The 22,020-nt window shown below is 45.2% G+C and overlaps 1 protein-coding gene across 1 annotated transcript in view; it reads right to left on the reverse strand.

The window, feature by feature from the left end:
• Positions 1–22,020, reverse strand: part of Tbcd (tubulin folding cofactor D) — a 167,658-nt gene that overhangs the window by 50,209 nt on the left and 95,429 nt on the right. The window contains exons 15-17 of the mRNA XM_028787874.1: positions 14,484–14,541; positions 8,102–8,131; positions 3,734–3,819 (exon numbers count right to left, since the gene is read on the reverse strand). Coding sequence (XP_028643707.1) covers positions 3,734–3,819; positions 8,102–8,131; positions 14,484–14,541 — 174 coding nt within the window. The remainder of the gene's footprint in view (positions 1–3,733; positions 3,820–8,101; positions 8,132–14,483; positions 14,542–22,020) is intronic.

Here is a 22,020-nt window from a genome sequence, read left to right on the forward strand (position 1 = left end):
TAATTCCTCCACTTTATCTTCAAGCCCAACATCCTATCTCCCACACGATCCACTCTACTTGTACCACTTCCCTCTGGGTTTTCTGACTGAGTGACTGAGTTTTCAATGCCATCTTCATTTCGTCTTGAGCACTCTTCAGCATTTCTATCTCTTTACTGAATTCAGGTCTCCAGTCCTGAGTTGTCTTCGTTTCCTTTGTCATATGTGTGTGCTTTCTTGGGCATCACTCAGGCAGTTCTTCTCTGAGGTAAAATGAGCTATGTGTGTGCATCTTCAAGTTTCTCAAATCCTTTGATGAAGTTTATGACTGTTCTTTTAAATTCTGTATCCTTGGGTTCATCTTGGTAATTCTCATTCCTATAGAACTGGTGGATCTTGATGGGTAGACTGGAGCAACAGAGATGACTTCGAATCAGAAATAAGCAAAAAGGCATGCAAATGGAACACACTGGATCTGCCTGATTTACCCATCTGTGCCTGGGGAGTGTGAGGATGGCACAGACGGCCTAGAGTTTTAAGCAACCACAAAGTTAGGCCAGCGTACAGGCTGTTTGATTGAGGCTATGGGCCTTGGGGAAGGAATGACACAGGCCAGCAGGGTTTCAGGATCTTACCAGACTGGCCCAGCACACAACATGTGCAACCCAGGCTAGGTCTGTGGGTGGGGAAGGTATAAGTGGGCTAAGGTCCAAGGAACTCACCAGACTAGATCAGAATACAGGATGTCTAACCCAGCCTAGGCCTAGGGGTTAGGTACAGTGTGAGTAGGATAAGGTCAGGTAGACTCATCAGACTGGTCTGATGCATGGGATCTGTTTTTATTACTTTTATACTCATCCATATGTATGTGTGACCTGTGTTGGCATCTATCATGTGTGTGGGTTCCTGAGGAGGCCAGAAAGGGGTGGCTGATCTCTTGTAGCTAGAGTTACAGGCAGCTGTGAGCCTTCTGACACAGGTACTGAGAATCAAACTCAGATCTTCTGCAAAAACAGCAATAGTAACCACTGAGTTCTCTCTTCAGCCCCTTGAACTTCTTGACACAACACATAAAAATGAATGGATCACTAAATAATCCTGCTAAGGGGAAAAGATTAAACAAAATGAAAAGCAATCTACAATAAAGACAGAATTTGTTGGGTAACAAGCACGCTCACAACCCTGACAGCTTACCCAGCTGACAGTTTAAGTGTCCTCCTTGTCAGACTCAGCAAGCTTTATACTTTGTATGCATGTAATGTGTTAATTACACATTAGTAAAACTATTAGGAATGAAAGGCACAGTTAGCAAACAGTTTGCACTAAAAAATATAAGGAAAATAAAACTCAGTGAAAACCTGACCTACATTTGCCTAGGAACGTCACCACAAGTGAAATAGAAAGGCAATGAGCACATGAAGCATGTCAACGTGGTCATCAGCAAAGAAGAATGCTCCGAGTGGTGAGATGCTCAAAGACTGGCTGCTGCCAATCCCAGGAAGGGATGGAGAAGCCAAAACCACACATCCACAGATTCATCAAAGTTAAATCTCCTGTTAGTCTTTACATAAGAGAATTAAAATATACACCACCCACATAAAGATTTCTAAATAAGTGTTTATAGGAGCTTTGTTTATCATGATAAAATCTCAAAAATGCCTAAACTGAAGATCAACAGGCGCCACAGCAAGCTGAACAAGAGTCTGGATCCTGTCCCAAGTGAGGACAGTTACAAGCCTGGAAATTCAACACAGACAGAACAGAGGGCCCAGTGTCTCTGAAGACCCACCAGGTACCTACTCCCTTCCTCACACCCTTCATTCATCCTCTGCCCTTCACAGCTTAGTACCCCAATACCACCTGTTCCAGTGAACAAACTTCCAGATCACTTTCTATTCACCAGAACACAGTGCTGAACAACCATACTGCATCTGGGAACTGTCTTACTTCTGGTTTCTATTGCTCTGGCAAACACCACGCCCAAAGCAACTTGGAGAGGAAAGGGTTTATTTGGTTTACACTTACACAGCACAGTTCATCATCAAAGGAAGCCAGGAAAGAGACTCAAAACACGGCAGGAGCTGATGCAGAAGCCATGAAGGAGTGCTGCTTACTGGCTTGCTCCTCACGACTTGCTCAGTCTCCTTTCTTATAGAACCCAAGACCACTAGCCCAGGGATGGTATCACACACAATGAACTAGGCCCTCCCTCATCAATCACTACTTAAGAAAATGCCTTACAGACTTGCCAATAGCCAGATCTGTATAGAAACATTTTCTTAACTGTGGTTCCCTCATCTCAGATGACTTTGGCTTCTACCAAGCTGACGTAAAACTATTTATCACAGGGACCTCAGGACAAACTATGTTCACCTCCCTGCTGGCTGAGGCCCACACCTTGCTCTCAGTTACAGTCTTCTAGAAACCTCGCATTTGCTATTATCCTTGTAAATCCTGTCCTCCAAGATCCAGGCTGAGAGAGAAATACCAGTAAGGGAGGTGAGACCCTGGCCAGAGGTTCTGTGGTGCTAGGATGTGGTAAAGCCTACTATTGGACTGTCCTCAAAATATGGCAGTTGTTCTTCTACTCAGATCTGAGAGTCACAAAGGCCCAACGTACTGGAAAACCCACACACTAGAGGTCATTTTCTGTCGTGTATTTTTACAGAACAGACATAATAATGTGTAAGTTTTAGACTGGTGTGGAAACCTTAGCAACAAGTAAAATTTGCCAAACTACTAGATATTTTTCCTAAGAATCTATGAGAAAGGGCATAGACCCTCATAAACAACATTCACACACTGATAATCAGAGAACCAAGAATATGTGGACACAGACATGAAGTGATGGACTGAGGGCTAATGGCATGCAGGCGAGGGCAAGTTTAGTCACATTCTTCCTGGAAAGGACACTGGTCATCTTTTGGGTTTGTTTTTAAGTGTCACTATTTGCTTGTTTTTTAAAGTCTGTCAAGGCTGGTTATGGAGAAGTGTAAATTCTGCACGGTCTACACAGCAGGGCTGTCAGGAAATCTACCCCTAGGGTTTACAATGGTCAGAAATGTTTTAAAAGTGTACTTGGCATATTTCTGCTAATTCAAGGCAAATAAACTGCTTCATAAAGCATCATGCCCTTTTCACATTGGTGTTAGAGTGTGAAACTGCTCCCGAGTACTTAAGTTATACAAGCAAAAATAATTGGATGTGATTTCTGAAAACAGCAGTTAAGGGTTAAATATTTATTCCTTGACCTGAATTCTCAAATACCTTTATAACTCATCTGAGAAACAATCAGATAATTTCAATTTGGAATACATTTTTATTGAAACAAACAACAACAACAAGAAAAAAAATCAATCACAGTCACTTCAAATACAAAATGTCATTTTGAAAGATCAATATATGTGTGACACCTGGTAGAAAAGCTGTCACACAGAAGGACATGCATAGCTGTGCTTGTGGCTATTCCCTGTTTGGTACCAGGGCAGAAAAACACCAAACCAGGAGGACAAGGAGATTAATGACCAGAGAAGATATGCAGCCCTAGCTAGCACACGGAAGCATAGGCAGGTGCCCATCTTCTACGGTGTGTACCATGGTATGAGAACAGTTTCAGAAGCTGTTCTCAGTTCAATTCCCTTTCTACAACATAAGTTATATGTAGACCACAGGATAATGAAGAAGGAAATATAGGTGATTTTGACACCAAAGTCAAAGAGACTATTACAGATGTATTACACACGTAAAAACTTACCTTATAACCAGGAAACAGTTAGATATGTTACCAACTGCAAAATAGTCTGCTGTAGTCAAAATATCAATTCCATGAGGGAAAGTACCCTGAAAAACGTAAAGGTAGAGAAAAAAACGAAAGGTGAAAAAACAACCTCTGAGGTGGCGACAAGGCAGCTGAAGCTGAGCCACATGGCTCATGGACGGCCCACCTGGTGTCAGTGTTCATCCCACTGCCTGGCCAGGTGCTCCACTTAGTACGACTCCTTCTTCAAACTAGCTGTTCCAACTCAAATGCTATAAAAGTGACAATGGATTTCAACAGTGCTCAAGTGGTTACTCTTGGTGCTTGGTCTCCCTCTGTGGTCACAAAGACAACAGCATAGCTCTCCAGAGCCTGTTACAACAGGAAGGCCAATGGAAGGTTTGGAAACCTGGACTAGGACCTACACCTCCCTGGCTGCCATGAGGACAGATGAGGCTGATAGAAACAACCAGGCTCAGAGCTAATAGCCAACCTCCAAGAGCATCATGAAAAGCAGCCATCAGTCCCTCAAACTGAAAAACCAGAAGCAGGTCCCCATCCTCACCCACCAAGAATACTCCATGTGTAGCCCCTGCCCTAAAACTGTCACATGACTGGTACTACCTAATATTATAACTTGTGGCAAAAAAATTATGATCTAGAAACCATATAGTTAACTTTCTTAAAAAACGTAAATAAATAGAAAGCTTTATAGCTATTGGCACAGAAAGGGCTCCATCCCTGTAGGAAATGAGCTGGCCAAGGCTCCCTATCTGTGCACAAAGCTGGCACAAGTCTGACAAGCAAAAGCCAAGAAAAGCAACAGGCATACACCACCAGCACCTCCCTGCCACATCCCCATCCCCCACACAGGGATCAATCTACTCAAACACAAGGTGTCTCCCCGTCTGCACAGCCAGCTAGCACACCCCAGAGCTGTATGTGACCAGACACAAAGAAACTGACACAAAGAAATCTACAACTCGAGTCTGAATTTCATGTAGAAATTCATTTTTAAGATTTATTTATTCATTTCATGTACATGAGTACACTGTAGCTGTCTATTAGACACACCAGAAGAGAGCATCAGATCCCATTACAGATGGTTGTGAGCCACCATGTGGTTGCTGGGAATTGAACTCAGGACCTCTGGAAGAGCAGTCAAGTGCTCTTAACCGCTGAGCCATCTCTCCAGTTCATGTAGAAATTTACTGATTTATTACCAGAGACAATGTCAAAAACAGAAGTTTAATCCTCAAGCTATATGTAAAAGCCAGTTAGTCTGAGGACCTGACGGGATGCTTTACACCACTACCAGCCCAGGACAGAAAACATAGCCAGCAGAGGAAGCAACTCTTCCACGCAGCCTACCTTCACTATCATCCTCAATGCCTTCACCCTTTCACAAGCTAATCCTAGACCCTGATTAATACCTCACACCACCACACCACCCAGTAAACACTCCTCTTGAGACTCCAGTGAGGCTGCCTCAGCCCTCTGCCTGTAGGAGAAGGATGAACTGAGGAATCTTATGTACCAGAAAAACGTCCAGGGGGTGAGCTGGAGTAGGATTACTGCAGCGTGGCTGCCGGTTCTGCACAGTGCACACTCTGGATGCTCTGACCACTTCCTGTGTGATTGTGTGGGGAATGTAAATGAAATGTACTGTCTTTTCTATCAGAATTAAAAGAAGACAGAGGAAGTTCCATGTGTAAAGAAATTGGTAAAGACACCATTCGGCTACAATCCCTCCAGATTAGTGTATTCTTAAAGTCAAGATATATGCTCAAGATCCTTCTCCCTAGCAAAACGCTGGTCCATTTTGAATTAGCCAATTAAGTTATATAAGTCCAGGTTCTAACCACTCACACCACCCAGAGTGGGGCACAGAATCCCTTGCCTTGGGGTTAAAAGCAGAGAAGGATCCCTACTTAGTGTGCTTGCTTGCTGGATTAAGTGGCTTTGCACTTTTCTGCATAAGTAAAACTCTTTGCTTTACAAAAATGCTTTGGGTTGTGTAGTTATTATCAAGGAGACCCCAGACTCATTCTCTCATTTGTGAGAGAGAAGCCCACTGCCCAAGTAATGGTACTGCTACTGCAGCCTGATTCACAAGAAGACAAAAGCACATGACTGGGCAAGCAAGTAGAAGCACAGGTTTGGCTGTGACCAAGAAGGAAGGACAGGTCTGAACTGTGCTCAGCAGTACCCATATCACTGAACCAGAAATAAGCAATAGGCTAAGGCTCTGCCTGGCCAGATAGCTGTCTTTCCTTCCCAGAAAGGAGACTAAGCACTCTGCACTCCAGTGTTCTCACTTGAATACAGGGTAGTCTGGGGTCTGGGCAAACCTCCTGCACAGAACTGTGTCCCAGCAACACTCTGTGTCCCAGCCACAGAACAATGCAGCCTCATGCTGGTCCTAGACATGGCAACTGCTCACTGGCTAATCATAACCCGCAAAGACTCCTAGGCTACAGGAAAGGAACAGAGCAGACATACATACATACACACACACACACACACACACACACACACACACAAACACACACACACACATATACATCCCTGTTGTAGAGCCCACTCAACTAGCCACTTAGGGGTCTTGGCCAGGATCTAATCAATGCTGGTATCAAGACCTTCATCATAAGCAGACTAACCGAGTGGAGGACTGGGTCACTAGGCAAACCTGTTACTTCCTGTTACTTCCCCTACTATAAACACACGAGTCCTCACAATATTCTTGACCCAACAAGCCATCTACAGGTTCTCTCACCTAGAGCACATCCATCTTGGCTGAGACCTCTCTAACCCCATCATCCTTCACAAGAGTCTATTCTGCGAATCACTATAGTGCCCAGCCATCCTTTGACCTTCCTCACTTGTAGCATTAACAGTGCCCAAGCCACCATCTAGCAAGAAACCTGTGGTGGTTTGAATAGGAATGACATGGACAGGCTCATGTGTTTGAAGGCTTGGTCATGGGGAGTGGCACTATTAAGAGTTGTGGCCTTGTTGGAGTAGGTATGGCATTGTTGGACAAAGTGTATCACTAGGGGGTGGGCTTTGAGATCTGAGAAGCGCAAGCCAAATCTAGTGGCTCACAGTCTCTTGCTGCTGCCTGTGGATCCAGACACAGAAGTCTCAGTTACCTCTCCAGCATCATGTTTTCCCACCATGACAATAATGGACTAAACCTCTAAACTGTAAGCCAGCCCTAGTGAAATGTTTTACTTTATAACAGTTGCCGTGGGCATGGTATCTCTTCACAGCAATAAAACCCTAACTAAGATAAAACCCTAAAGCAGCCGGGCGGTGGTGGCGCACGCCTTTAATCCCAGCACTTGGGAGGCAGAGGCAGGCGGATTTCTGAGTTCGAGGCCAGCCTGGTCTACCAAGTGAGTTCCAGGACAGCCAGAACTACACAGAGAAACCCTGTCTTGAAAAACCAAAAAAAAAAAAAAAAAAAAAAAAAAAAAACCCTAAAGCAATCATTCTTAACTGTTTCCTCTCAGGGACTATTCCTCCCTGTCCAGATGTATCTTAGTAGCTGCCACCTTTTTCAGACCCTAACACAGTGATTCTCAAACCTTCCTAATGATGTAACCCTTTAACAACAGTTTCACATGTTGTAGTGATCCCTAGTCATAAAATTATTTTCATTGCTACTTCATAACTGTAATTTTGCTATTGCTATGAATCATAATGTAAATATCTGTTTTCTGACAGTCTTAGTCAACCTCTGTGTAAGAGTCATTAGACCACCCACAAAGGGGTAGCCAACCACAGATTAAGAACCAATGCCCTAGCCCCTCTCCAGCCTCCTGCTAGACTGACTTTACACCCCAATGTGCCAGAATCTTACCCATGAATGAATTTAAACCCTACTTTCAAGGCCTGCAATAGGTATCAAGAGTCCACCCCAAGCACAGCTACAGCACTAGTGAACATCAGGAGCAGTGGTGGGGTCGGGGCTTCTGGGAGGTGAGGCCAGAACATATTACAGAGGAGCTAGCCTCCAAATCACAAGCTAGGGAAGGATCCAGGGGCTCGCTTACCTCCTGCAAGCCACCTGGTGCCTGATACATGTACAGCCTTCAGCAATACGTGAGACAAGATCCCAACCTGCTTGAAACACTCATACACGGGGTCCCCTGAAAGATACATGGGAACTGGTGCTCCCTGGTCACCACATTATGGTGAGTCTCGGATCAGAACTGCCATGTTTATTAGCTTGCTCTGAGGTAAGCCTCATTCATTACCCACACCCAACAATACAAGAAGATATGAAACTAAAGCTGCCAGGGATCCTACCTCTAAGCCTACAGGAAGTTTCAGAAATAAAGATTTATAAAGTGGCCATACCTGTCTCCCCACGTTCTCCTGGAAGGCAGCCTAAGGAGCAAAGAGAACAAACACAGCAGGTGAGTGAGGTTTGCTTCTGCTAAACACCAGAAGATAAATTCAAAACAAACACAGTACAGTGTAAATGACCCATGGCCTTACTTTTTAAATAAAAGTCCTCTTTGTTGGCTGACCAGAGCCCTGGGGGTGGCTTGTCACTGTTGTTATGTTCTAGTGTTCTTTAAAGCCACAGGGTAAGAATTCTATTTAGAAGAACAGATGGAACCTGACAGTGGCCTTTCACTGGGAATACACTTTCACACTAATGCTCCAATGAAGGTTCCGGAATTTAACTCTGAGAACAAACTGCACAGGTCAGTAAGTAGACACCAACTCCTAAAACACCCACTTTTAGGAACTCCATGATCACAGCTCACCACCATCCCCAATACCTCAGATCTTCCTCCTAGAGGGCATACCTGTCTCCAACCAGCTCTCTGAGCTACCTGAGGCCAACATGCCAGGCACAGAATCAGGGCTGGCAATGTCCATCTGAACTTAAAGAAAACTAAGTATTTCTAGGGAAACCTTGTATGGATGACTCTTCTTTCTTTGGTGACAACGTTCTTTGTCTCTCACACTGTCTGACCTAGGACTGTCTGACCAACATAACAATGACCCTCTCATGCCACTTATTGCCTAGTAAGGTTTGAACTTTCCCCAAAGCATACACAGCTGAGTTCCAACCAGGGCTGGAGACAGGCGCTGACACCAGCTTCATATGGAGATGGAGCAAAGCTACACACAAGCATGCACTATGTGTTATCCTGGTGAGCAAAGGTGGGAACAGCCACAGGGTGTAAGGCAGAGGTAACAGAAGAAACACCCTTATCTAGGTAGACATTTCAATATGGGTTAGGGGGTTGAGAGCACTCATATATGCAAAGAAAGAGTGAACTGAATCACAGGACCTCAGGATCTATACATCAACCCCACAGGACTGGTAAGCCCAGGACAGAGCTTCACAGTTGGGGCAGAGATACTAGGAGAGTCACCACCAAATTTCAAGAGGGGAAAACAAGATGCTTTTTGCTTCTTACCATTTATAACTTCTGCAACCCCTCCCTTTAAGATTTACATTTCATTTTGTTTGTATATGTGCATGTTTTGCCTGCCTGTATGTATGTGTACCACACACATGCCTAGTGCCAGGGCAGGTCAGAAGAGGATGTTTAATCCCTTAGAACTGTTATGGATGGTAGCATGTGGGTGCTGAAGTGGGGTCTCCTCTGTGAGAACAGCCAATGTTCTTAACCCCTGAGCTCAGGCCCCTTGCAGTCAATTCTTTTGTGGGGTTTTTTTTTGTTTTGTTTTGTTTTGTTTGTTTGTTTGGTCTGCCTGTTTGTTTTTTCAAGACAGGATATCTCTATGTAATTCTGGCTATCCTGGCTCTGTAGACCAGGCTGGCCTGAAACTCAAGAGATCTGCCTGCCTCTGCCTCCCAAGTGCTAGGATTAAAGGCCTGAGCCACCATCACCTGGTCTTTGTAGCCAATTCTTAAAGAAAGAAACAGACACCAAAGAAAGGTGATCTAAGGAGATACAATGTCAACTTAAACATAATGGTAACACTTACAAGCAGGAACATCTTCAAAGTAAAAACTAATACAAGATTTATGTTCAAACAATCTTGAAAATAAGAGGTTAGGGGATCACCCAACACAATATGAAGACAGACCACATGGACAGATCACATAGACATCACTGCAGAATATGCTATCAGCACAGACAGAAAAAGAAGAATGCTGGGAACAGCATTAAGTGGTTTGTAATCTTTACACTGAAAGCACTCACCAAAGAAACAGATAAGCAAGGCTGAAATCTGTTATAGAGATGCTATTAGAGGATGAGAACAACCATGGAGTAAGCATTCGCAAACATGCATACAATATAAATGACAAATATCCAGAATCCATAAAGAACTCTCGAAACTCAGCAATAAAAACTAGCCATCCAACTAGACAATGACTGAGACTTGAAGAAACACATCTTACTCAGGAGGACACAGATAGCAAATGAGCATCCCAAACAGACTTGGTATCATCACAGGAAAGGAAATAAAACCACCACACATTTATCAGGAAAAGTAGAACAGCATAGTGACCAGGAAGAAACCAGGCAACGCCCCCTCACCTTAAGTGACAGACACCTTAGCAAAGATGGGCAAACACAGAGTAGGTACAGCCACCCTGGGGAACCACTAGAATCCTAGCGGTTTCACCTATCTACTAGATAGGAAAGAAAGGAGAAAGAGAGAGAGACAGACAGAGACAGAGACAGAGAGAACATCCCTAAATAATTTTTCCCTCTGTTTCTTCTTTGAGTAAAAATTACTAACAAATCACAACCAACCACCCTGAATGACTATCAATCACCAACCCCTTTAGCATTTATATAGTCTCTGAAAAATTCCCAGAATTCCAAACGTCATATAATCACAGAAACTATCTGCATCTGGCAAAACAATGTCTTTGCATAAGGAAAATCATAGCCAGCTGCCGAAAAGCAGCCCCATATTCCCAAACCCGGGATTAAAACAAAAACAAACAAAAATTCCAGACTTCTCACTACACTGTTCATAATAAACCCTGAGCAAGCAGCAACACAGATGCCCTTTTACAGGTAAATGGTTTAACACACCAGGGCTCACGTAGAGAACAGACCCACTCACAGTAGAAGTCAATGGCCTGGAACTTCCCAACATACTGGACACACTCAGTGAGAATTCCAGTCTCAACTACTATCACTTTGGCGATGTAACAGTGTTACAAAATTGGAAAGTAGACTGATAGTCCGTAGCAGTTAAGAAAGAAGCAGCCATGGTTTACAAGGATCATTCGAGACCTCTGTGATAAGGACTACTGTGTGCCTAGATTGTAGGTGATTCACAGATATGTGTGAGATGGATTCACACAGAACTAATCATGTACACAGACACATACAACTGAGAGTCCTGACTAGGACTGAGTTGTCTTAGTATAACATGTGATGTTACCCAGTAGAGAGCAGGGGAAAGCAGACTCAGACTTTCCTATATTCTTATAACTCCTCAGGGAAATCTCATTAACGTCAAAATAAAAGGCAAAAAGGGCGGAAAAAAAAAGAATCACAATGAAACACCAAATGAAATACTGGTTGACAGATTTGAGTGTGTGTGTGTGTGTGTGTGTGTGTGTGTGTGTGTGCACGTACACCCTCATTCTCTCTCTATTCTTCATTCCAAGCTTCCCACAAAACCACAGCCACTGCCTGTCCTTAGGAAAAGAACAGGCCTGTTCACAAAGTCAGCACATCTTGCGCCTGCTGGATTCTGTCTAGAATGCAAAACTTGAAGTTGTTAACAGCAATGAACTAAGTCTTTCCACGAAGCCATGCCAGGACTCTACTATCCAGCCCAAGTGCTGACCACCAGAAAGACACCAAAGTCTAATGCGGATCCAAAACAATGGCCTTACTACCTTAGAAGCACTGCAGCCACCAGACAAGGAACCCAGGACCAGACTATGGGACAACCATCCAATGAAAGGTAAGGCAACAGAACTGGGAACTTGTGGGTACTTTACTGCTCAACCTCCTGGACTCTGGCCAGGTGAACAGACAGCTCACACACCCTGAGAGCGAAACCGAGGAGTCTGCATGAAGAAGCAGCTCCTAGCAAGACACTCTTCCTTCACTTAGAGAACCCTTATGCCTTCAAATGAGCCTCACACAGAGGCATCCCTCACGTTCCCGTGTTTAAATCCTACAGTCTACTATGTAAAGAGTGCTGACCTCAAAAGGAACACAAAGAATTTCTTGTTAGTTTAATAAGGTTTTAATTTCAAGTTAAAAAAAAAACTGATTTATAGAGTTTTGCTTTTCACTTTGTCCCAGGCCACATAAAGCCATAGGGCTTTGATTTTATTGTTGCTTCTCACAAATATGTCTTAGGTTATAGAAAACAATAAAGAAAACATAAAAATATACTAGTACAGACTTATTATAAATTTTATTACACATCAGACTTACAGTTACTATCAGTTAACTATAAAGGCAAGACTGCTAAGACCTCACAAGAAATGGGTTCCTACTAACACTGCAGACTCCCCATGGAGTTCCTGTGGGGACATGGACAGTTTTAAAGGACTCTGGGGAGGTGCTGGCGTCCTGGCTGCTTCTCAGGACAGATGCAGGCAGAGAGCCAACAGCAGCCATGGAAGACCACAGGCATCCTGAGCCAGCAAAAACTCAAAAGTCACCTGACCAGAAGCCAGAGGTGCGGCCTTGGCTGGGAGCCTATGATGCAGCACGGGAACAGCTGGGCTTGCTAAGCCTCCACAGGGTCTCCAAATATGAGAATCCAATATGCTGGCTGCCACGCCAGATACGTGGCTGAGGCGACAGTGGATGCACAGGACCTGAGTGCACAGCAGCTGCAATGCAGCCAGAGGCCAGCAGCCAAGCAACAAGATGGAAACTCCATCATTTGTGACAGGCAATGGAACAAGACAGGGGCCACAGTGAGAGAGAAGATGAAATCAGTTGAAGCCTGTGATAACAGCAAATCACTTCATTTAACAACAGAGAAGAAGGGACAAAGTCTTGACTTGAGAAACAAGAAAGCTGGGCAGATCTGTGTTAAGCAAAAACTATAGAAAGTAGTAGAATTTTTTCCAAAAAAAAAAAAGAAGTTAGAAAGGGTTCTTAAGAAAATACTACCAAATAAAAACATCAATCTCTTAAAAACTATGGAACAAAATAGAAAGAGAAATACTTCTACCCTCTCCGTGGTGCTAGCTCCCCTTCAGTTCAAAAGCAGACAAAAGACTAATAACCCTCATGAACAGACTCAGAAACTGTGTTCTTAAGAACGTTGACAAATGGAGTCTAACGTAAGAGAAGGGACTACAAACAAGGGACGTTAGAGCAAGAATGAAGAACTGGTCCAAAGTTTGAAAAGCAACTTTGCCATATATCATGTCGCCAGAGCAAAAGCCAAAGGCCTCTTCATCACCTCAGAATCAAACACCTGTTCTCAACTGTAAAACATGAATGAAATGAAAGTAGCGATAGGAAAGAACTTTTCAGCCCTCTACACAGGAAGTTCCTGCCAACATGCAGGTCAGGACAGTGTTCCCTTTCCCCCCAGCTCCATGGTTCTACCTGACCTTAGGAGTCTCCTCTCCATCCTACTCTGAGGCCTGGCTCCCATCCACACAGAATATATCTGTGACATTGCCAACTCAACCACATCCCCTTCATATTTTGGACATCTGTTGGCACTAACAAACACCCCTGACCTTTCCCTCAGTCTCAAAGCAGTTGTAATAGTGTATCACTCACAGTCCGCCTCCACGACCAACTGAAACAAGGATACGGATGGAGCCCCTGTACGCAAACCATGGGTACTCCCAACTCTGCACATCTCACAGCTAGAGCAAGTCTCAGCCTGCACCTCTCTCAGAGTCTTCCCCTCGATTCCCAAAGAAACCCAAATGTGTTCAACCGCTTGCCTATCTATGAGGGGAAGACAGCCACAGAATGCTAAGGCACAAGAGCACTCCTGAAAGAGCCTGGCTTTCTCATCTGAAGTCCTCTGGGGTCCAGCCTCCACAGCACTCATAGACCTGGCCTCAGTCACTGATCACAGCAGTCACCTATGTGGAGTCAGCCACAGCTGCAACACTCCATGCAGGCAGCCCTAGGAAAACATCTGTCTCTTCCCCTTGCAACTCATGAGACTCAGTCTCATTACTGGCTCAGATACCGAAAGCCAAAGGTAGATGGAGCGAGGACTGTAACCAACACCTCTGCTGGCACCCAGAGCTACTCAAGCTCCTTCTATCCAAACCCATCCCAAAAGCTGGATCTCGGGGGACCTAAGTAACTAAGTTCAAAACATAAGGCCCATAGGCAGCTGCAAGGCTAAAGCACACCCAGGGATATCCACTCCAACGTGGCCAGGAAAGCAGAGCCAACTATAGCTTAGTAACAGCTCCTCCTAGAGCACAAAGTCTTTACTGCCCTATCCTGTCATCCCTGGACTAGTCCTGCCATGTCATGAAGGTTAGAAACACAGGATAAACTTCTTCTCTGCAGAGCTTGGGCTACCCTGAATTTGGTCTGGTTATTGAACAGAAACCTATCCCCCTATGCTTATTCAACCCTGACCTCCTCAAGAATCCCACAGTTAATGCCCTACAAGTGTTACCATGGTGACTGTTTTATTCAGTTCTTTCATCTGATCCCCTTTGAGGCCAAGGGGTATGGGTTTTCCAAAGAGACAGAGGCCCACATACAGGACACTGGCAACAGTTACAGCCCCACCTCCAGGAAAGGAATGCACTGGGGAAAATGAAACTCACAGAGGCTGCTCTTCTGCAGTTCACATTTCGGTCAAATATAGCAGCAATGACCAGGGCACTGTAAAAACAAGGAAAATGATTAATTAAAATGAAATATACAAGGGCTGGGAAAATAGCTCAGTCAGTAAACTGCTTGTCTTGCAAGCATGAGATCCCTCATAAAAATGTTGGCAAGGTGGTATACGCTTGTAATCTCAGAGCTGGGAGGTAGACAGGAGGTTCCCTGGGACTGATGCCCAACCGTCTAGCCTAAATACCAGGCCAACAGGAGACCCTGTCTCAACAGAGGTGGATTCCTGACAATGATACCCAAAGCTGTTTTCTGACCTATACACACAACAAGCACAGGTACATGCTTATGTGCTGTGATGTCACAGACCATGTGCCATCGTTCCAGCATTTGAACTCCTTTGCTCACGTGCTGGACACAGATTCAAGTAGCCTCTAAGATATCAAACATTGTATACAGTCCCAGCGCTAACATATGTCCTTAGATGGTATACGCTGAGCCTCTAGTGCCTGGGAGAACAATGCCTTTGGCCTGCTGGGATCATGAAAAACGGCTGTAGAGGATGAGAGGTGGCCATATGCAATGGTCATGGCTAGGTGGCTGACACCAACACTCCTAGATCACAGCTACCTATACACTGAGCAGCAAGAGCTCCATGCACCCTGCAGGCAGCCTGACCCTTGGAAGCACCCAAACATACGGTTTCAATATTTCCCACCGGTTTGACCCAGTGTGAGGCATGATGGGGCACGCACTGTCTACATCTGGGTTGAGAGATACGGGACATAATGAGGATTAGATGAGGTCAGCAGGATGGAAACCAAGCTGGAGCCTCTGGGTTTCACAAAAGAAGACACGCCATAAACTCTGTTCTCTGCCCCTTTCAAAGTGATACTAGTGCTCCAGACTCCCCTAGCAAGACGGTCGCTACTACATGTAGCCTCTTGACCCAGGAGGACCCAGACCACAGGTCAAAATAAGCCTTTTCTTTAGAAAGTGATGTCCTTCAAGTATTTGATAAAGTAATGAGAAACCTGCTAACAGGCACACAGCCGATTATAGCGGTCACCATGGAGACAGCCCATGGAAGGCAGCTGCTAAGTCTCAATCTTTCCTACAGCCAGAAGCAATAATGCCACACTAACCCAACTTTTCCTAGCTCTCAAAACACTCAACATGCTTTAATTAAGTCATCTTCCTATATACCAAACTCCATTATTGTCAGAATCTAGAAAGTCCTTGTTCCTCCCTATCTTATGCCTCTCACCTCTCCTGCATCCACCACCAGTAACTGCTATAGGTCCCCCCTCCAAGGGGAAAACTTCCCAGGGAAGCATTTCCCCATCTGGGATTCCTCTTTTTTGGTTCCCACATCCCTTAGAGTCCCAGGATGTTCTCAGAAAACAGCAAGGTGCAAGGATCACAGAGCAGCCAAATCTGTTTTTCAATCTCATTTCACCTTTCCCAGCATGCAGTGGGCACTGTGTATCAGGTACAGGACACAGAGCTGCGAGACCACAGGCTACCCTCCTAACTCCCACATTCTGGGGCCATCACCTCCTATGAACCTGTGCAGGGACAAGTAGCCTCCACAGATGAGGTTGGAGCCTTGCATTCAATGAAAGCGGCACTTGGGAGAAGGATGCCTTCAATCCTAGACTCCAAGTACCAACCAGGGACCACCAGAGGGAAGAAAAGAGGACAGAAGTGATCAGAAGGATTTTTGGGGTCCAGAAAGTTAACAAACAAATAAACAACCTTCAAGAACAAGAACTAAGAGCAGCAAGATGACTCGGCACACCACGAAGCCTAATGACCTGAATTTTATCCTTAGGTCACACATGGTAAAAGGGATAACCAACTCTTTGTGAGCTGTCCTCTGACCTCTACACATAGGTCTTCAAACACACACACACACACTTTAATTTTAATGTTAAAAAAAAAATCAGAGCGCTGCTAAGCAAGTGTGTGCCACAGGAGAGAACTCAGAGGTGACAAAGAACTGTCTTTAATTCCAATATGAAGATGGGAGAGGAGCAGGAGTCCTACTTTCCTGGCTTGTGGTAATTACACCTTGGCACACTGAAAAGCAGAGAAATCTGATTTATAACAACAGAGGGTTCATCCTACCTCATCATGAACATTTTAAAATTGTTTCTACCTTTAGCACACCACAGCAACTTTTGTGAACAGTCTTCAGATCATAAAGCTGACTGAAGCCTGAATACATGTGGTCTCCTAGTAACTCATAAGCCACGTACCTACTGCTGTTTAAAAAAAAAAAAAAAATTTGCTACACCTATACACACACACACACACACACACACACACACACTCTCAAGGTTCAGGGAACATCTTAGAAGATGGGAGCAGAAAGAATGTCACTCTCCCCAAGCAAACTGACCAAAGTCCAATTTCAACCAAGTGTTCATTCTAGAGGAGTCGCTGTTCAGAAAATAAAGCTGCTTTTTCACAGCCCTCTACACATTCTATCTATCCAGGCATTGTGCATGGGATGAGGAAAATTCCAACTGGTATGCAGCCTGTGGAGATAAAGCCATAGCTGTACAAGATGCTGATGTCAGCATGAGAGTCATTCATTTCCTTCCTCCGAAGGATGGGGCTCTGCCCAATTTTTCCTAAAGCACTTTCCACAGATTACTAGGCAGCTCTACAGCAGCAGATAAGACCCGATAAGGTGGTAGGGTTAGGGTAGGCCCTGGGGTGGGGGGTGGGGGCCTTCCCGACCCTACTTATCCTTCTCAGGTATGTGATGGCTGAGGGAGTACCACACACATCAATCTGTAGGCATCTCTCCTGTGCTCAGCATCTACACAGGAAACTCCAAGTAGTAGCTCCTTCCATGCAGGCCATGTCCAGCTAGAAGGCAGATGCAGCAGGCCTTAGCCACCTATCTTGCTTATGGGGCCACCCTTCCCACAACCACTGTGACAGGTCTGTGTGCACCCCAAAGCCCCAGCTACCATGATCCTCAGAGCCTAGGAACACTGCAACCATTCTTCTCTGGGCAGTGAGACTGCCGGTGACAGCTCTTGGTCTCTGACATGGAGCATACACAAGCTGCTCCATACAGACCTCTCCAAGGTATGAGTAAGCAAAGTGAGCCATAAGCCACAAGGAGTGGGACAGGGATTCAGAGTCCAATACGGGCTGTCCACACAGAGAAAGCCTGTATGTAACAGTATCATCAGCACAGCCAAGAGAAGCAACAGCCTCATACACTTCCATCAGTTAGCTTTCCCTTCAGCAAATGCCTTAAAAGTCATTGAAGAACTCATCTTGTGGCCCAGGCTGCCTTGAATTCATAGTAATTATCTTCCCCTAGCATCTCGAGTGCTAAGATTACAGGCACAAATCAGGATTTACATGTTTTATCAAACTTCAGAGATTACACTGAGTTAATTGTAACAATATTCGGAAAACACTGCTTTTTAAGTAACAGTAAACTTCTAAGCTAATTAGAACAAATCTGCATGTACTTATGATACAAAAATGTTTGCTTTTTGAAACAGGGTTTCTCTGTGTATCAACTGTGTAGCACCCTCACCAGGTAGACCAGGCTGACCTTAAATTTACAGAGATCTGCTTGCCTCTGCCGCCAGGGTGCTGGGATTAAAGGCATGTTCCACCACTGCCCAACTATAACAGGTTTTTAAAGACTTTCAATTTGGGCTAAATTCTCTTTTTACCATTTTACACTCTCTCTCTCTCTCTCTCTCTCTCTCTCTCTCTCTCTCTCTCTCTCTCTCTCCCTCTCTCCCTCTCTCTCTCTCTCTCTGTGTGTGTGTGTGTGTGTGTATCATATGTGTGCTAAGCCTAAGGATGCCTGAAGAGAGCTTCAGAGTCCCTGGGACTGGAGATACAGACAGTTGTGAGCTGCCCTTTGAGGGCTGCACTGAACCCAAGTCCTCTAGAAGAACAGCCAGTGCACTTAGCCACTGAGCGATCTCTAAAGGACTAAATTCTTAAAACTAATTTCCTACTCTCAGAACAAGACTGGCTTATTTAGAAATACAATAAGTTTCGAGCGCAAAGGCGTTTAATGATATTAGTCAAACAGAAACAGTAAAGTATCTTCCTAAGTCACTGCTCATATGTGTTCTAACCTTCACCTGGGCCTCACTCATCCACAGCAGGATGACCCTGTGTAAAAGTCACTATTCTTCTCACTCCAGAGAAAACCTAAAGAGCAACACCTGGTACCACAGTGAAAGCCACCATGAGGAGAGGTGTTTGTGGGTGTGTCCACCTGCTTAATGTCTCTGGGGAAGCTGTGAGCCAGCTCACCAGGACTGAACCACACAGAAGGGATCCTCTTTCTGGTACAAACCTAGGGAAAGTGAGTGGCATGCCTCAGCCTACCCCCTCCTTCCCCATAGTCTTACACCTTGGGTCAGCATACACAGTGAGAACAGCATTCACCCCAAACTAATTTTTTTTTTCATTTGTGTGATACTGTGTAGCACTCCAAAGCAAGCACACTTGCCTCTACATGGGAAATGACAGCACTTCCATTCTGAAGCAATTTTTTTAAAAGAGAAGACTAATAGCTCATTGTGAAACTTCATGGGTTTTTTTTTTGTTTTTTTTTTGTTTTTTGTTTTAGTTGCAATTCACATTAAAATATAAGCCCTGCATTCTCTAAGCCATAAGCAGAACCATGTGCTTTGGGGTCACAGCCAACCCAGCACAAAGTTGGGCCTGGCAGACCAAGATTGTCTCCAATTGCTGGCCTTCTCCTCAGCACAGTTTTCTTCTTTCTGAAAGCTGGGCCATTCAGAGAGGCTGAGAAGAATAAGATATAGCTTTGAGCAATGCTTGCTATTTCCTTATTTTTTTTTTTTCCAGGACAATCTTGCCCTGGAGGAAGAGATCCTACAGAGCCAATCCTAGGCCGTTCACAGGCAGCCCACGCTGCCCTGCCGGTTTGCACAGTGGAGGTGAGAGTCAGAGGCTGCCCCTGGCACAGGCGGGTCTGTGCCTGGGCGGAGTGAACGTCAACAGGAGCTCAGCTTACAAAAGAGTTTCAGGTGAGGAAATCACTGGAAGGTGACAGGCAGAGAGCTCTGGCAGCAGCAGACAGTTTCCTTTCTTTTCCTTCCTGTAGATCAGATTTTGACTTCTGGCTAGAAGGAATCACCTATGGAACACACAACCACCTCAACACATTTCCATACCACATCTTACTACTCTTCCTGCTTTGCACTGGCCTTTTCAGGAGGCCAGATTTGTGCCACAAAACAGTATTCTGACTCCACCTGTCTGCTCAAAGACAAAAAAAGATGGTTTCAAAAGGCAATCAAGACAATTTCAAAAAGATAAAAATATGCCTTGAAAATCTTTTAAAATTCCTAAAGCAGAGTTAACACTGTGAGAGTAAGAACAACTAATCGAGCTTCTTCAACCAAAAGTTAGAAAAGTCTCCTGTCTTTCCACTGCTCCAGGCACCAGTACAGCAGGACTCCTCACATCACCTCCCTGGTTCTATTTTATTCTGGGAACTATATTTGGATCTCAACTGTACTTGCACAGGATACGCTGAGAAGTTTGTGAAAGTAAAGATAACAAGATTTTATCATGTGCTAGAAATAATGGGCTTAAAACCTGATAATTAAAAAGCATGGTCACTCATGACGAACCTCACAAGCAGGTCTGCAGGGCACACCCGACCGATACTCAGACTCGGAGCTTCAGGCAGGAGGTAGTGCATGCCCCAAGCTCACTGGCGCACCTGACTCACCAGATGCCCTCCCCCGCTGATGCCTGGAGTCAGATGGGCCAGGAAGGGCCAGGTTCAGGTTCCCCAGAACCTGTCTAACCGGATAGAAATCTGCAGCAGCTCAGCTCCAAAGGGCACTGCTGCCCATCTGCTGGCTGCCACCTTAGAATCAGACGGCTGTAGAGGCTGGCAGCCCTGCAACCAGACAGCTACAGTTTCCATGCACAACATCCCGACATGAGCTCCCCAGCAACCCCTCGGGCTTGTCCCACAAGCCAATAAGTCCAAACTCTCCAAGTCAAAAGAAACGCGTGGACCCACAAGAGTTTCTACAGACTACAGGCAGAGATGGCTGTATAACAACTTTCCTTGGCCAGGAGACTCAGGGTCGATCCAGAGACTGAGCTGTACATAACGTGAAGGGCATTTCTATGCTCACCTACTATGTCTCAACAGAAGCCGCACTCCCCACACCACACCCAATGCCTCAAATCAGCATGAAGAGGACCTCTTATCTCACTGTGCCACACCCCACACTCAGAGCAAGTTCACTTCACATAAGTTCCGGGAAGACCATGCCAGTCTCAATCTGGGGCACCTTCTACTTCCTCAGACAGTAACCTTGTGACTAAGAGTTTGTGCAGGGCCAGCACAGAGAGCCTTTTTGTGGCCCCACCCCAGTATGGAAAGAGAATAGTGTTGAGTAGGAGGTGGGCATGGAGCCAGGTATGGCAGTGATAACCTGCCAGGACCCTGTGAAGAATGGGAAGGACCTCTGCTCTGATGTTCCTTCAGCAGCTAAAGAAGCTCCTCCTCGCCATACTGTTCTAAGTGTGGGGAAAGCTGGAGCAGGAGAAGATGGAGCAGAGCCCAAAGACCCACCTCCAGCCACATGACACCGAGATGCAGCAGCCAACTTCAGAGCCAGGCTTTTTACAGATGTCTGCTTCCCTTACAAAATCCACCCAGAGATCAAGCACTGTTGTGATACAAGTTCTATATAGCATGGAATGAAGACAGGCACTCTGGTGGAAACTGTGCAACCCTGGCTTTTCCCTCAGGACCAAATACCCCACAGGTCCCTCTAATCATGAGGAAGTTGGTTAGGACCGCTCATCTGTACCTACTGCCTTCCAAAGCTGCAGAATGGCCTTGAGTCCCCACATTCAACAAAAATAAAACAGGAGATAGCTACACACTCCTGCTAACATGGCCACATGCTCCCAGGCCAGCAGGTCAGCTCCTGTTCCCTTTATTATTCCCTCCTTCAGGCCATCTGCCTTCCTATAGTCTGGATCAGAGGAAGGAGAAGGCCAAGGCATAGCATCCTGGGGGGTTGCTGCTCTCTGAACCAAACTGATAGACTGAACAGAATCTGTCATGACTGTTTTTACTTTGAAACCGGAAGCAAATGCACATCAGAGCCAATTGTCCTCCTATCCCTCACAATCTCCTGGCAGGTCATTGGTGCCACGTCAGGGTCACGTCAGTGTCATGCCTGGTTCTATGCCTATCTCCTACTCAACATTGTACCCTCTTCTCATCTTCAGGGGAAGAAATGGAGCACTGACTGCAGCTACCCACCTGACAGAGCCTGTGGGACTGAACAAGCCGCCATCAATTTAAAGGTGCTTCACTACTCTGGGACAGTTGTGAACAAAAGAATGCTACTTAAACAATATACAGCAAGAAAGTTGAGGATGAGGACAAGAAACGGTTGCAAGAAGCTCCCTGAAAGCTACATAAACAACAAACAAAGGATGCATCTACATCAGTGGAATGGGAAG

Source organism: Grammomys surdaster, unplaced genomic scaffold (assembly GCF_004785775.1).
Source record: "Grammomys surdaster isolate TR1022 unplaced genomic scaffold, NIH_TR_1.0 125688, whole genome shotgun sequence".
Lineage (NCBI taxonomy): Eukaryota > Metazoa > Chordata > Mammalia > Rodentia > Muridae > Grammomys > Grammomys surdaster.